This window comes from Pollicipes pollicipes, unplaced genomic scaffold (genome assembly GCF_011947565.3).
Source record: "Pollicipes pollicipes isolate AB1234 unplaced genomic scaffold, Ppol_2.1 Scaffold_4002;HRSCAF=4701_pilon_pilon_pilon, whole genome shotgun sequence".
Lineage (NCBI taxonomy): Eukaryota > Metazoa > Arthropoda > Thecostraca > Pollicipedomorpha > Pollicipedidae > Pollicipes > Pollicipes pollicipes.
Window position 1 is genome coordinate 327,760 of NW_023596420.1, and position 17,091 is coordinate 344,850.

Here is a 17,091-nt window from a genome sequence, read left to right on the forward strand (position 1 = left end):
CATATCACCTGAATCGGTGCAGACAGTTCATCGGCGTACATTTGCAAGATTTATGCGCTTAGTCCATCAGGACCACAGGTCTTATGCGTACACAGATCGCGCAACAGTTGCGCTACTCGACCATGCGGCACGGTGAAGCACGGTAAAGCGTTGGGGAGGGGACCTGTTCATGATGCATCCTTATGAGAGCCCCCGTGTCACCAGAGTGGCACCCCGCACTGGGATGATAATATGCCCATAGTACTCTACACATTAGCCTATTGGTCGGAAAAAGGTGAGGGATCTCATTAGCGTTCAAGAGAGTGAATCAAAGGATGAAACCAGAGATGAAAAACTAAGCCAAGTTTGCCTGAGAAAGTTCATCATTTTGCAGGCTTGGATAGTTGAGCAACTTGCATAAAAGTTATTGAGTCTGCACGTTTGCAGCCTTAGGATCAGGGACAGCTATGGCCGAGATTCCAGTTTCCGTACTACTAAACGGCGTCGACTGGTGCAGATGGCACAGGGTGACGGGGTCGGAGGCGCGAGGACGCTAGCTTTTGACTTAAGTTTCAGTTAAAAAGGTAAAGATAAAACAAAAGGAAGAGAAAATGCCCCCCTTGAAATCCAGTGGGCCATATCCAGTTTTTTTTTTGGGGGGGGGGGACTTCTACCATCATGGCCGCCCTGTCAACCCTGCACCTCTTAAGCTGTGTGTTTGCTTTTGAGGTGAAAGCTTAATCGCTTTTGTGTTGTGACATTGGATATCGCTGACGAATACAACTTGACAAATTCGCTCCTTTACCTTTTGCTCCGTACTGAGCAGTGCCATTGTTCTAAGTTAATCTGGAACAAATAAGATATAACTCCAGGGCACGTGCTATCAAGCAAAATGAAAACTGACATGGTTGCTTGTCATTAGACACCGTCAAGTGCATTCAAAATCGCGACACATTTTCCACCGGATACCACACTACACGCCATAACTACTCACGCATGCACGCTTGCCTTGGTCAGACCAGTCCAGCTGGAGCCCACAGAGGGCTGTATTCCCATACACGTAGTCTTTAAAGTAGCGGCTGTGTTGTATCTTGATCTGATTGGGTTTTGTTGGGATCGTGCATCACCGCAGAGCTACCTGAACGATGTCATAAGTTTGGCTAGGTTAGGCTTTGCCTGGTAAACCCACTTTGCCACCCTCAGCGCCAGCTAAGTGCTGGTTGGGTTACTTAGCGAGATTTCTGGAAAGATTACAAAGAACTCCTTCTCTGATGTATTACCTTCTCTGGGCATTACACAAGAAAAGCAAATTTGCGCCCATTTCAGAAAGGCACGGAGGCTTTGTTCCGACTTTCTGTAGTAGTTCTGGTTGTATGGTTCATGTTTGTTTGTTTGTTTGTTTGTTTGTTTGTTTGTTTGCATGAATATTTCTGTTCTGGTGTGTGGTTCAGTGGTTAGTATCAAAAAGTGGAACTGCTTACTCGCACCCTTTGGAATCGCGCGTGTAGGCAATACACCGGAAATAAATCTCCTTTCATTCCAGGCCGATTCACAAAGCGGTCACGAAGACCACGTTTCCGAAACTGACTCCCTTACGACACGCGTGCTTACAGGAATCCATTCAAACTTTCAATGATTTGCAGCACTGTTTTAGGCTCCTGGCCCGAGCATCGGTCCACTGCACGCGCTCCGCCCGCTTCTGCAGCAACGAGACACTCGAGGAAGGCACTATAATGCATTGTCGTGCCCGTGGTGCTGCAGCGCCGACCTGGCGCCCGCGGCCTGGCAGCACGGCGAGCTCTATTGGCAGGGGCGAGTTCAGGAATCGGCCAGCGGGCACGCCGTATGTGTCGTTGGGTCGCAACGCTGGAACGTGCGCCGAAAGTTATGAACTTGGCTTAGTGAGCTCGGCTCAGGAGCCTGACCTTGGCTGAGCGACCTCGATGCACCGACTGTAAATACGCCACTGGTCGTTGGCGTGACTCCAACGGTACTGGCGTAGCGACGCTCGGCTGGGGGGGGGGGGGGGCGGGGTCACGTCACGTGCAGCACTCCAACTCCAGGCGCGAGGCAGTGCGCCCCGGTGGGCGCTGTTTGTCGGGGACGACTGCGTGACACGATCAGGTGGAAGGCTCGCCGGTCGAACGGCCGCGCTGAAAGGTGAGGACCGGGAGAGACAACGGGAGTTCTGGCCGAGCATTTGACGTAACGGAAAATTTAAGTGGGTCGCTTGACCCCGTTACCATTGCTTTGTCCGTTCAAAATCCGTATTGCGCTATCTGTTCCCGGCAAAAGGCTAGATGATTTGGTTCTTCTGATAAATTTGCAAGAGCTTCAACGAATTCCAAACGACGCGGGACCTTGGAAAGTTCATATTAGTGATTTTCTGCCATTACAACCGCTCGCGCAGTCTGTGTGACCAGATTAATTTATATATATAAGCATCGCAAAATACTAGCCGCGGGCCTAATGCGTTGAATGGAAAAGGGGCCAAAATTCGTTTGCATCCCCAAAGTTGTCGTCCAACGTTGCATAAACCTAGTGTACATTACGGTCACCAACATCGCATCAGCAAACATTTATTAAGCACGAACCAAATCACACAGGTACGCTGCAGGCCCTCGTAAAAGCCTCACAGCGTGGAGCCCCCCTCCCATTGGCACACCTAGCCCCCTCGCAGCTGCCGCCCCGGATCACCGTCACACCGCCGTGCAAAGAACGGCCAATGACAGGCGTGTTTGTATTAGCCAGCTGGTGCTGTCCCACGCGGTTTGCAGCGGCCGGGCGACGCTGGCACCGTCGAATCTGGTGTGTCAGGGGTCCCTGGGGAGGCGAGCAGGCTGGCAGCTCGCATCTAGCGTCGGCTCGCTGGAACGAAAAGCTGACGTGGCCGTTGGACGCCGATACTTTACCTGAGAACGAAATTTGTTTCGCGTCAGCTTTAGGGTGCAACGCGACAAACTGCTTACGATGCGGGAAAAGCATCCAAGCTTAAACATGACCAACCCACTCAAAATAGCAACAGAGATGGCATTACGTACGGATTGGACGCTTTTTACTCTCCCAATCTTGGACGCCTCGGTAGTTCTGTTGCTTGCTACATTATCTGCATTTCGTTCATCTTGGCAACACGATGCCAGTTGGCACATGTTGGCTACCAGCCGAGTGATCCGAAGGCTTTTTACATGCTCATGAATGCGAGTCGTGTGAGATCCCTCCCTAACCGCATGCTTGGGGATTTCTCGACCCGGAAAGCTTCGGTTATTTGCCCCATGCAGCCGGTAGATGTCGTGCTGCGCTACCCTGGCCCTTGCCTCTGTGTGTTACTCCGTCCGTGCCCCACTCCATATCTATATGTCGCGCCATGCCCTCTTGCCCGTGCCCGTGCCATGCCCTCGTGACCGTGCCCCATAAATTTGTGTGCCTTCTCATGCCTGTCTGTCACAGGATGTCGACACCCGTTCCTGTGGATGGGTTTCATTTAGGTTCATGTGCGTTTTTATGTCTAGGTTTCCCATGTTCACGCGCGTCCCCGTGTGCAGGTTTTCCCTGATTTCAAAACATCCCCTTGGACAGATCCTACTCCATGTCCAGGTTTTCCCATATCCAGGCGTGTCTCGGCGTCCAGGTTTTCCCCATGTCCAGGTGTGTTTCCGTGCCTAGGTTTTCCCCTATGACCGGGTGCGTCTCCATGCGCAGGTGCTGCTCCCGAACGCAACGACTGTGGTGAGCCCTGATGACCCGTGGCCGGTATGAGGTGGCTGCTGCCGAGGAGGGCACGGGCCCGGCCCGCTCGGCCGCCCCCCGCACACGCTCCTGCCGCCTCTGCCTGCTGCTGTTGGTGCTAGCGCTGGTATTGGCGCTGGCGGCTGCCTGCGTCGGCGCCATCTTTCTGCACCGCGCCCTGAGAAGGAACATCCTCTTCAACCCCGACGGGTCTAGTAAGATCGTTTGTCGGCTGCGATAAAGGACTCTCAGGGATGTATCACGGAATGTTTTCGGACGCGAAGCTTGTGGTCTACGCCATGTGTCTAGCATCACAGTGCTGAAGTCTTAGGTTCCTGCCTCTCGACCGCACACGGACTCTCTCTGGCGACCGGGCAGCTGGTTTGAGCGACAGCTCATCGCCCAAGACGTTTGGTGGAGCGTGGATATCAGCACAGCATGACGGCATTACAGTTCATTCATGGCGCTGCTTCGTAGACTCGTATGACTGACCGGAATACCCAAACAGATTGAGCTCTGCCGGGGCTTTAATGAAACCATTAAAGTTACACGGAAATTGTCGTAGCGCGTCGATTTTAAAAGTGCCAGCGACTACAATGGTCCCACTTGCGTCCAGCAGCGATAGCTCCAGCAAGGAATAAAACCTGACCACCTTTTGGAAGTCCAAGTCGCTAACAACGAAGACAATGTATCGCTTCCCCAGAACTGGGTTCTCAGCCCTCTTCCGAACCAGGATCTCCTGACATGGTCTCCTGATAGCGCTCGTGTGCGTTATGATTTGCGGGCCACCGTGGGCTGTATAGGGGCATTGGAGGGCGGCGTCTTGGACCAGACTAACAAACAGCTGGGAGACCGTGGACTGCACAAGGGGCATTGGAGGAGGACAAGGGTCTTGGACCAGGCTAACGAACAGCTGGGCTACCGTAGGCTGTACAAGGGCATGAAGGGCGATGTGTTAGACCAGGCTAACGAACAGATGGAACAAGTTTTCCTATCTTTTAATTTGTGTCGTGTCGACGAATAACGTTGAGTTCTTACTTGAGTTTGGCTTTGTGAAACGGCAGCTTCGTTGTATTCTTGTACTGTGACCTGCAGTCCCTGTTAATCAGATCAAGGTATGGAATTCATTATCGTCGACCAGCTATGACAGTTTTGTACGCGCAGCGTGCCGCGTGGCCTCCTACTGCATTTTTTATGACTGTCGCAGAATATTCGAGGATTGGGCTTCTGCTATGACCATCGTGGAGCACTCTGCTTTACCAGCAGGGTATAACTTGAAGCAATGGTGCTTAATGATGTGAGACCCCATCTCAAAGGTCGTTTGTTCGATACACATAGCTGGTCTTTCGGCATCCCCGCCACAGATATAGTCAATACCAATTCATCGGTAACAATCATACTGGGGTTCAGAATATTCCAAAAAGCAGCAATCCTTCCGCGCGCTTTGAAGAGTGTTCCGTCTAGGTTCTGGGATGACGGTCCAGCGGGTGGGAGGCCGGGCGCTCACGTGGTGGACTGGTGTTCAAGAAGTCGAGAGAGCCCACATATCACCATTTCCCTGCCAAAAGGGTGAAAAGGACCACACAATGTAGCTGTTCGCGTCAAACCAAGCTCCGTGGACATGAGTGGTAGGGCACTGTTCATCCAGGGCATGCCTTCGTCAATCTGACCTAAGTTCCAACAAGGCTCTCATCATTGAAGCGGACTGAAACCATCGCGAAATCATTGCCTAGCTTACTACGTAAGAGGATGCGGCTTCTCCTTGTTGACGTGATCCTTGTTTTCCAGACGTTTACTGCTTACGCAATACTTTTTCCCAATAGATGGACCGGAAGGCCTAGAATGTAACCGACGCGTTCATCCACCTATCCAATAAAACGTTCATCCACCAAGGTCAGGGAACAGAAATCTGAAAAAGTGGCGGTAGCCCCTGTCTTGCTGGCATTTATTCCACTGGCACCAGATTTGGTTCCGCCGTATTCCGCAGTCACCCTTTTCTAAAATGCAGGGCAATAGGACTGACAAGAGACACAATCCATCGTTTTTCATTAAGTATATCCATGTAGCCGGTAAATGTTACTCTGGCAGCCTTTTGTTGAGCAATCATGTGGCAATGTGTCATTTAACGTTTGCGTAAATGGTCGCGTGGGACCAAGCGAGTAAATTTCGCAAACGACAACAGCAAAGAGTGTCATACTGATTAAATAAAAACTTCCCTGGAGTAGACATAAACGGATATTTGGACAGCCCTGACAACAAACCATGGCCTCGCGCCCGCTTATTCTATTTATCATGCGTCAGATTTGGTACCAAATTAGATCCTTATCGAATTCTGCTTGTGCGAGAAGAACGGCATGGCTTTCTTTTCCCACCTGTTTGAAACGAACGTCGTCTTTGGAATAAATATTTCCCCATTTTGTTACACAAATTATGCTACTTTGTTTTTGGTGAGTAATTTCGTGAGATTGCAGCCACATTCACTGTTCTTGTTGAGTTAGTATTCAACCTGACTATTCGGTCCTCAATTGGGCTACAGACCCGGAACAAAACACAGCGGATAGCTTGGTGACTGATGAATCCAATGATGTTCAGTTTAATCCCTTGAGGCCGTCCGGCACCCTCTGAACTCAGTTGAACCACGACGTTTAGAAAAACGCAGTTAAAAGGTTTGAGTTTTCGTGATAGAGACTGCGCTTTTATCCACGCCGCAGGACAGTGTTCTAAATAAGGCACGCACAAAACTGAGTCTAGCACTGACTCAGGTTCAAGCAGGGGCGGCGCCGATGGGGGCGTGTGGAGAGGGGACGAGAGGCGGCCCTTCATTAACGAATAGTAGGGGATGGTTCCCTCTATCCCGGTAGCGCTCTTGCAGGATACCTTCTTATTTCTTTATCAGCCTTTTTTCCTTACACTGGTTTTTGCTAAAGGGCTCCCCTCCCCAACTTTTAGCACGATATAGCTCCGCTCTTATCGGCGGGATTGCACGGCTACAAATATTAGCACAGTGCTACTACAACATCCAAAAGGTTGCCCGGTGGTGTTTCCTTATGTTGGCCGAACACATTCCATGTTTTCCCCGCATCCGTGCAAAATTTTTACGTCAGATTAGAAGCATCACCGAGTGTCTGACAACTTTTGGTTGTTACACTTATGCATATGATTCCATGATTGTGCGTTCTTAATTATTACTAATGGATGTTCCACTAATTTATGGGAAGAAGGGACATAAAATTTAACCGTGCTATGCGTGCAACAATGCCAAATCCTTAATACCTCAGGCATGACTGCTCTCTTCGTACACTCCACTTCAATGACCATCACGTGCCATCACCACGTCCACCGCCATGTTTTTGTAGTAAGTTTGGAACTCAAAGTGGCTCAGCCCTGCAGATGACGTACTTTATATGGCTACGTTTATGGCTACGTTAATATGGCTACGTGTATTGCTCGCATCGAAGCATTTTGTACGTAGGTGTCCCGTGACAGCGTCATTATATAATCCTTTTTACACATTACCGCACTCGAAGAATTTAAAGGACCATTTTTGGGAATTTTGTTATCCTGTCGATACTCAAATACAGCATTATTGTATCTTTGAACAATTGCATTTCCAACAGTTTTGGTGTGATTCATTTTCCACTCGAAATCAAAATAGTGTCTGGTCCCGGATCGGTCCGGGGGAGGGGAGGGGGGAATCCGTTCCCTTTCGTGGTTCTGTGATTTGTCCCAAAATACATTGAAGGGGAGTGGCGCGAAACTCGTGCAACTTTTGCGCGTTCGATTTCCACATGGAGGAAAAGTTCGATTTCCAAGCATTTCAATGCACTGAGGAGGTTAATCTGAAGTCATAGTCTAACTTTCATTACCCCCACACCTTGTTAAGGTGTGGACAGAATTGCTGAATATCGTATACGTATCCCGTCTTGCTAGATACCTGCATTTACTTTTTTAAATTGAAATGTTTCATGGCCTTAATACTTCTAGCGGAATAGCTTTCAGCGAGCATACCGCCAGTCGCTGGCGTTACTGGCAAGAATCAACTTTGGAGTATTGCCGCTGAGTGACTGAGTCGTTGAAACATCATCGCCAATGACACAAATTCGCAAAATGGTTGCATATTTCCATTCCCGAAACATATTACAAATGAGATTTTCGCAGTTGAATATAATGACCCTAATGCGAAATGATGTTTTTAGGTACATGAATAAACAAAAAGTAATTGTGTTCTGAAATAAGATAATTTCACATCACCTACCATATACAAAAAAACAACAACAAATAAACAAGATACAGGGACGTAGCCAAGTATGGGGCTAATGGCGAACTGGTCCCCTGAGCCAAGATGTGTGCACTTGGTACGGGGCGATTTCGGAGGATGTGGCCCAATCTCACAGGATTCCAGAGAAAAGTTGACATTTGGCCCTGTGATGAAAGTGTTGGCTTCATGTCTGGGCAAATCGCACTGAAGATTTCACGGGCATTGTCTCATATCAGATTCACGGAGAGCTGGAAGATCTTCAAGGGTTCACGTATGACTCACACCCGCACCAGTCCGGTACGGGTTAAAAACCTGTACTACGCGTGGAGGCATGCAACTTAATATGCGTTTTGTTTTGAAGTCCATAAGAAACAAAGGAAGTCCATGATGCAGTCCAGAAACCAGCTTCCCGGTTCCGGCGCCCCAATGCCATTAGGTGATGCGACGTAAGGCACAAAAGGAATTCGCATAGCAATGGTCTTTTAGAAGAAGGCCAATTGCCTATTACATGTTTAAGTGCTCATTTCTTTTTTAAATCACGTGTCATGGTTGTTTTACGACCTCGTCCCCGCTATTAAAAGTCGGTGGCATAGCCTCCCGGTTCGAACGAGGTAACCGTAGTTCAGTGACATCATTTGAACTTGGAAAGTCAACAACCTATGAGAAGTGAACTGCATCCTGGTATGCTGCCACACGGTACTGATTTTATGCCCAAAAGCACCAGTTATTTTCATTGAATAGCAACAAATGGTTTACCGTCAAATTATTCTGTCGGCCAGCAGATGACTTCTTAGTTCACTGATCTTGCGGGACTTGGCAGTGGTAGGGTCCGCTTTTTTTTCTAATGAGAGACGTGAGCAGAATATAACATCAACTAGGACAAATTTCGCGGCACCTCATGCATAGGTTTTCTGCGCCCCTAGAAATGCCTCGAGGGGAATATTTGACCCTTTCACCTGACGGGGTTCCGAACACATCGCCCTCACTCAGCCCGCCTGCAACACCGGTTCGTGCCAGGGCTCTGCAGCGGGGCGTGTGTGCTGCAGAGCTGTTCCGCGGTGGCGAGAACATCACCGAGGGCGACATGCTGGAGCTGGACACCGGTGACCTCGGCCAGCTGAGCGCGACCAGGGACCGGCGCCTGCTCTGGCCCCAGGGTCGCGTCCCCTACCGGCCTGACGAAGCCATCGGCTGTCCCTCGTCTGCCAGGTCAGCGAAAGGTGATAATGGTCAGTGAGGATCTTCAGGTCGAGGGGAGATGTCGTCAGGCCAGCGAAGGACGGGAATCAGATAGGTGAGGGACGATTATCAGGCCAGGCAGAGGATGACCGTGAGGGTGGAGAGGATCATGAGTTCAGGGGGAGGAACGGTAACTGGGTCAGAGATGACGCGGCGATCAGACCGCGCGGGGCCATTATCCGACCTGACAGAAAACGGTCATCCGATCTGTCAGGAGAAGGTCATCGGGCCGTGCCTAAATGATGGTTATTGACTGTTAGATCAGAGGGTCTCAGCAATCACGAAATAATAGGAGGATGGCCGCTTTTTCGGCGACGTCTGTCATCATCTAAGAGAGGAAGGAGTCGAGGAGAGGACAGCCACTGATTCAGAGCCAGGCTGCCTCTCAGTCCATCGGTTCAGAGAGGCGCGGTGGCGGATCGCCGCGCACCCAGCGCCGATGCAGTTCGCAGGTCATCAATAGAATGGCCACCCGGAAAAAGAGGTGCTGGTTACTTCAGGTCAACTGAACGGAAGTAGATTGTCGGCAGGTCAGAGAGGGAAAGTCCGGGGTCCGGGGGAAGACATTTACTGGGGCTGACAGAATACAGCCGCTAGAGAGAAAGTTCAACAGGGCAGAGAAGACGCTCCACGGTCAGATAGGGTCGTTGCTTAGGTAAGAAATAGCTGCCAACAGCTCTGCAAAGTACATTTCAAACTGGCTAACCCAGGTCGGAGGCATATTACCCTCTCCGACTAATTCTGACCCTTCCACAGATACAGTATTTGTCCATTTGTTCACCGAAGAAACAGCACCAGAAACGTGTTTGTGTGAGGGAACATTTGTTTGTGACAGCATGGCTCGCCTCGGGTGTCGATCGACTGAGATTCAGCGTCATTTTCTGATTCATATTGACTTGTCATAAAAGAGTGGAATTCCAAAAATGCACTGCCTACAGCGGCCGAAAGTCAACAGTGGCAATGACCTATCCTAGTGCTAACAGCTCGAACGCCTGTCCTTGGGCGATCACGTCGCATGACAACCCGTCCAATCACATCTCGAATCATTCCAACAGCATGGCGTTCGAGTCGAAACACCAGTCCGACTCGGGCTCGGATTCCGACTCCAGTTGATAACAGAACAGTGTCGTCGGTTTGCGGCAGGTGCGAGGTGCTCCAATCGGCGATGAGCGAGTTTAACCAGAGGACGTGCGTGCGGTGGGAGCCAGCGCCCGCGCACACCGCCTGGGCCGTGCAGCTGCTCTTCAGACCGCACGCCGGCTGCTTCTCACACGTCGGCTACCGGGTACGGTAACGAGGAATGACTGCTCTACGAGCCCGCGCCGGCACAAAGGTTGGATTCTCGTACCGATTGTTTCGCACGCATTTGGGTTTGCTGATCGAATTTCTACAAACGAACGGATGTTGATAACAAAATACGCGATTCTTTTGTATCAGCTGATTTTTTCATGATCTGAATTGGAGCTTTTTACACCAGCGTGCGCAAAATAAATACAAAGAATGGTTGAACAGCTTTCAGTTTTTTTCCAATCCAGCTTTTTCAACAGTTTTCTCCCTAATCCTGATTCACCGGTTTTCATTACGCGGATTGATAGGAGGAGGGGGAACCTCGTGCCGTTTGCAAACTAACTAAGGAAGAGTCTCGCAAAAAAGAACAGTGAATTGTCTTCAACGAGATCCGGTAATTGGTAAAAGGCCTCATGTTGTGAACTGAACCCACTAGACAAAATCTAAGGTAATATGTTCCTGAAAATCAAATTATTTCAGCACTTTATGCACATGTGTACGAAACCATGCAGCGTAGAAAACATCGAGAACATAAAGAGGGGTGTTTCATGTTTAATTACAAAGGCTGACGCGACCCCCCCCCCCCCAAATGTTTTCTGAAATACAAGTACAAAGTCTGAGTGCAAAGATATGGTAGCTTTATCCGTTTCGAGCCTTTACTTATAATGTAGGGCTTACAATGCAAAACCCACAGTGCCAGACCTTCGCGGACGGCACATGAAATCGTTTGCCGCCCGCCGTCCCCTCCAGCCGTGGATCGTCTTGCAGTACTTGTAAAAGACATCGCTACCACAAAAGCAGGAATGTTAGGGACATGTATTTGGTATCAGCACACGCACAATGGATGCCCCAGAAGCTACCAAAAATTGGAGCACGACTGCACAATATGCCGGACTGGTATCTTAGAAAATATGGAGGGTGGCGTCTCATCATCCCCCACCGCTCTCCCTCCTGTAGGGGTGGGTATGCTATCCAGAAAAACTTAGTGTGGGTGTGAGTGTGATGTGAGGCTACTTACGAATTACATTGCAATTCACTTAAAAGCGGCGAAAGGCGCCCACCAGGCAGCACTTGGCGCGCAAGGCTTAAACCATGCCATAGGAATGACAACAAGTTTGATGATGGTTGAGGTAGGGCTCGAAACGCACACGTGATTTTCGTAAGGGAACAAGGCTTCGAGGATAGCTGCGTATTGGATGCCCCCCTCCCCCCCCCCTAGTACTGCCCGCCACTGGTTCGAATTTTGTCACGCATTCAGCTCCCCTCGCTATCGAAGTCGTTGGTCGTGTTTTTGGCGGTCGAGGAAAGCAAATCTAGTTATATATGTATATAAACATATACACATGAGAGAGAGCAAGATAGCGAGAGAGAGCAAGAGAAAGCAAAAGAGAGCAAGAGAGAGAGCAGGAGAGAGCAAGATAAATCAAGAGAGAGCAAGAGATGGCAAGAGAGAGAGAGAGCGAGAGCGAGAGCTAGAGCGCAAGAAAGAGAGATAGAGGGGGGGAGGTAGGGAGGGAGGGAGGGAGGGAGGAGGGAGGGAGGTGAGGGACAAGGAGGGAGGAGAGAGAGAGAGAGAAGAGAGAGAGAAGAAGAGAGAGAGAGAGAGAGAGAGAGAGAGAGAGAGAGAGAGTAGAGAGAGAGATAGAGAAGAGGAGAGAGAGAGAGAGAGAGAGAGAGAGAGAGAGATATATAGAGAAGAGAGAGAGAGAGAGAGAGAGGAGAGAGAGATAGGAGAGAGGAGAGAGAGAGAAGAGAGAGAGAGAGAAGAGAGAGAAAAGAGAGAGGAAGAGAGATAGAGAGAAGAGAGGGGGGGTCGAGGAGAGAAGAGAGAGGGAGAGAGGAGAGGGAGAGAGAGAGAGAGAGAGAGATAGAGAGAGAGAGAGAGAGAGAGAGAGAGAGAGAGACTCAAATTTAAAGAGACTAAAATTCACTGCCGTTTTCAATCATCTTTAGCTTGCTTCCGTCCACACCTGAGTGTAAAATTTTGGGTTGTACCACAAGTATTAATGTGCGAAACTTGTCATAACCGAGCGCGTCAGGCTGACCCGGTGTTCGGGAACATCGTAAACCTGGGCGCGATCTGATCCATACGGCAGCCTCGTGTCCTGGTATGTTCTGCAGTTTGATATTCAGTTGTAACTAAGCACGTTGGAAATTACTGAAAATAGTCGTTTATTGTTACGCCGACAACGCAGCAATGCTGCTCGCTGGACCTGGTGGCATAATGATGTTGGGCATGGCCTCCAGCGGTCGTACTCCCCCAAATGGATTACAGTCTGCGTTGTCTCAGCCCATCAGCGGCCACCAAATCGATGCTGTATCGATGCTGGCGGTGCTATTAAGGCAGTGTTATTTCATGTCATACAGGCGTCTGTTGAAGACAGTGATATTGCAGCGTGCCGCGCAGTTGATTTCTGATACGGCTAAGTGCTAAGCAATGGATATACGATTGCAATCACATGGGGACAGTCAATAGCTGTTCCTACGGCAGGAATGTCTACTCGTTTAGTGGGTACAAAAATGCTGCGGCAGTTTTTCCATTCTTCAATAGGGAAGCTGAGGTCCATGTTCGTAAGATCAGTGTTAGATAAGGCTGAGATGCGGGTATCAAACATAGCCGTTGCCGTAACAGTTATTGTTAAAGTTCTGCTAGCACAAGCCGACGTAGGATAACGTGATTTCGTGTTCTGTTTCACTGCAGATTGACGATATGACGTCATTAGCTGTGCGACACCAAGCGTCATGCTTTCACTTAGCTATTGTCTTCTTAGAAGGTGTGAGATTTCGCGACAAACCTCGGGTTTTTCGTTTATCACAAGTAAAGTGCATTTTCATTACTTTAGCGTGTTTCTTTTGCGCCCACGCGGGAGCAATATAGCTATGTCCGATTGTCTTGCGAACAACTCATGACACCGCCTGAATAAAAAAAAATGATGTGTCAACAGTGTGGAATCAGCGCAACCGCGTACCAGTGGTGTTCGATTGCGCACTGGAGGTAAAGAACATCGTGCAGTAAAAGTTCTTTCAGCGCCAGGCCACGGCAGGAGCCGTCTGGTTTTGCTGTCCAAACCACAGAATGATAGATCAACATAACAACATATGGCGATGTCCCGCAGACATGGCGCAGGTTCATTGCCCGGCAGACCTAGCGCACGGTCGATGTCTGGCAGACCTAGAGCAGGATCGATGCCTGGCAGACCTAGCGCACGGTCGGTGCCTGGCAGACCTGGCACAGGGTCGGTGCCCGTCACACCTAGCACAGGGTCGGTGCCTGGCAAACCTAGAGCAGGGTCGATGCCTGGCATACCTAGAGCAGGGTCGGTGCCTGGCAGACCTAGAGCAGGGTCGATGTTTGGCAGACCTAGCGCGGGGTCGTCGCTCTGCTGGCGACCGACTCCTTTGCTCACCAACATAACCTCAACGCGCCCGTGACATTCGCCACTGTCTTCTCGCGTTGGAGCCGAGGCCACCGCGTCAGCGCTGGCTGGTGCGGGCGCACAGAACGGCCAATTGATGAGCAATGCGATAGCCGACCTTGTGAGAGGCAAGCGGCTCGGGCAGCGTGCCAAATATGTGCGCCGCACACGTACTGCGCACCGTCCGAGTGCGAACAGAGCGACGCTGCGAACGCCCCTCCCGCGCAGTGCCGTGCCCCAGAGAAGGGAGCACCGAACTGGACGTGGCCGCGGCGCCCACCCGGCGATACTAGGGCTCATGACAAACTTCCGCGGCATGGGCCCTGCCTTGGGGCTCACGCGCAGACGTTTCACGAGAGCAGCGGCGGTGAGTGCTTCCGTCCGGAGAGGAGGGCGTGTCGCGGGCCCGAGCGGCAAATGACTGGTGACTGGGATGTACTCAAGAGTGAGTGCCGTGGCGTCGGTTGTCGTTGACCGCGGGTGGGGGAGCCAGCTGTGGCACACAAACCCTGCTTTGTCACATCTTGGAGCGTACACTTCTGGTGTTTTGAACGTAATGACCGACGATCATCGCCTTAATGGACAGATGTGAGTCAGGAGATCCGTGCTGATGTTCTGCCCTTATGCGGACTTTGACATTACAGAGGGGCGTCGGCGACTCCCAGATCATCATGCTGGGCGACGGCTGCTTCAACAAGGGCATCCTGCTGCATCTGTTGGCCCACACGGTGAGCTAGCTAACGGTCATATCCTCTTTATCTTTTCGCCCCCGCTGCTCTCTCGCTAACGGTCATATCCTCTTTATCTTTTCACTCTCACCTACTGCCATCTCGCCACCTATCTCTCTGTGTTTCTCTCTCCCTCCCCTCCCTCCCTTCCCTTCCTCCTTCCCTATCTCCCTTCCTCCCCCCCCCCGCCCTCCCTTCCTCTCTCCCTTCCTCTCTACCTCCCTCCATCTCCCCGTCCCTGTCGGTCCTTCACCGCATCGACTAACGTTAGCGTGTCGTTGTTTCAGCTCGGCCTTTGGCATGAGCACAACCGACCTGACAGAGACAGCTGGATCAGTATCAACTTCACCAACGTGGCTCACGGGCAGGAGCAGAGCTTCAAAAGGTTCAACCATAGCCAACATCACATAGTCGATCGAATGGACCTCACGTAAGTAAGCGCGTTGCGAGCAAGTAAGCTGGTGCCGTCGCTTGCCTCGCATAAATGACGAATCTAGCATCACTACCCGTTCCGAACTGTTAGCATGTGCTGAATCAAATTTCATTCTTTAATCTCGAAACACGCCTGTTATTTTTCTTGGCGGCGATGATCTGCTCATGGTCGGATACGGAACAGTGCGTTTGTAAAAATGCCTGTTCTGCTCTCGCCACGGTTGCACAAGAGATTGCTATTCAACAATTCAACAATGTCCTTTGACACTTCTACCGGAATCAGGCTCGCTCGCTCGCAGGCTTCCAATCTACCTCCGTAACGCGTGGCGCGTGACAGAGCCCGTCAAGAAGTTGGGGCGTCAGGTCTCGCCGCGTGAGTCACCATGCATCGAGCGGCGACGTTGACAAGGCTCTGTCGAAAGGGCCGGTTTGTAGTGCGCTGTTAGGAGGCTGGTCTCCCGGCCGTACGGACCAGCTAGGTGCTGGACCAATGCATATGTTATTGAAGGAAGTGTGATAGCATAGCTTAGCCACACCGCTGATGCAACAGGAAGTTTCCGGCAAGCACCACGTTTTAGGTTTTTATACATTGTAGCTATATGATGTCATATGTCATTTTTGATAGGTCTGAATACATATGAGGCTTTCTAGCCTGCAGTCAAATGCTATGCTATATCTTCCATATATCTTACGCTTGCATGCAACAAAAACAAATCAAAACAGAGCAACGAACTTATCATCTCATCGATGACCGCATGCATTTCATTATGCTGCGCCGCCAAGCCAGCCTGTTTTCCGCCAGGTCGGTCATGATGCACGGCTCGCGGGCCTTCTCCAGCGGTCACGGACCCACCCTGCAGTCACACTGGTCGGCAGCGCCACTGCCCGAGGTGTCGCAGAAGAGGCATCTCAGCGAACAGGACGTGAACCGCCTTCAGTCCATGTACATACGGCAGTGCAGCCGCCGACCCCAGCGCCGGCCCGACACGTGACTGGCGCTGATTGGACGCGGATCGGTCTCAGAAGCCACGTGATAGCGCTGCATGAGGTGACCAGCCGGGCATATTTTGTCACGTGACCGTCTCCAAACGGTGATGGTGTTTAGACTGACGGTGATGAAAAGTCTGAGCAGAGGGTTGAGCTATCCGTAAACAATGCATGGAAGGAAAACACTCTTAAGAAGGAACGCGTGGCTGCATGCTGAAAGTGTGTTGGGTAGACGGGACGGGTTTATCAGGTTTTCGCGCGCTGCGTGAGGCGAACCAGCTGAGACAGCAGTATGCGCTCCCGCTGCTGGTGTCACCAGACCACGATACAATGCTGTCGTGGTAGCAACAGATCCTCAAGCTGCCCAGGTCTGGCTGTGGTGGCAGCAGTCACCATCCGCGGGTGTTGCGGCCTGAGTCGAGCCAGATGCAGCGCCGTTCGCGCACACATTGTCAGCTCTGTCACAGCGCACCGTCCGGTCTCGGGAGGCTCTCGACCCTCACCGGACGAGTGCGTCCGTGACGGCCAACAGGCGATGGCCGTCTGCCTCCGCCGCTGCACCGGACGTGCGAAATCGCAGTGAGAAGTGCGTTGGTGAACTGGAGCGTCGGAGCCCGCATAGGTCTCTGAACGCAGCCCGCTGCTACACACGCGCATAAATCGCGACACGACTGCATGGATGCGCCAAATAATACCATGTGCTCTTCAGCCCATGTTCGGTTGTTCTATTGTGACATCGACTCCTCAGGTTTCCATCGGAATGTTTGCGATAGTTTTGCATCATGACACAGCGCCTCTTACGATCAGCCTCTATCGTGCCGTACGGTCTCGTACCATCGAGCGTTATTGGAACGAAAGGCGCTTCGCTGGCTTATCAGGCAGTCCCGAGTACCTCCTGCCACGCACAAGCTCTCTGGTGGACTACTCGCCAAACAACTGATGTTAGTGTGCCTGTAACCCACCTCTCATCCAGCACGTAACAGCGTGAACAAAGCAGGTATGAAGACGTACCGAAGCAATCTGTGAGTTTACACGCACG

At 51.0% G+C, this 17,091-nt stretch overlaps 1 protein-coding gene across 1 annotated transcript; it reads left to right on the forward strand.

The window, feature by feature from the left end:
• The first annotated feature begins 2,036 nt into the window (after nt 1-2,036).
• On the forward strand, nt 2,037-16,765 carry LOC119093573 (zinc metalloproteinase nas-13). Its single transcript, XM_037216542.1, has 7 exons — nt 2,037-2,139; nt 3,679-3,920; nt 9,010-9,172; nt 10,346-10,487; nt 14,550-14,633; nt 14,921-15,063; nt 15,868-16,765. The coding sequence occupies exons 2-7, from the start codon at nt 3,716-3,718 to the stop codon at nt 16,055-16,057; spliced, it is 927 nt and encodes a 308-aa protein (XP_037072437.1). The 5' UTR covers nt 2,037-2,139; nt 3,679-3,715; the 3' UTR covers nt 16,058-16,765.
• Nucleotides 16,766-17,091: the final 326 nt, after the last annotated feature.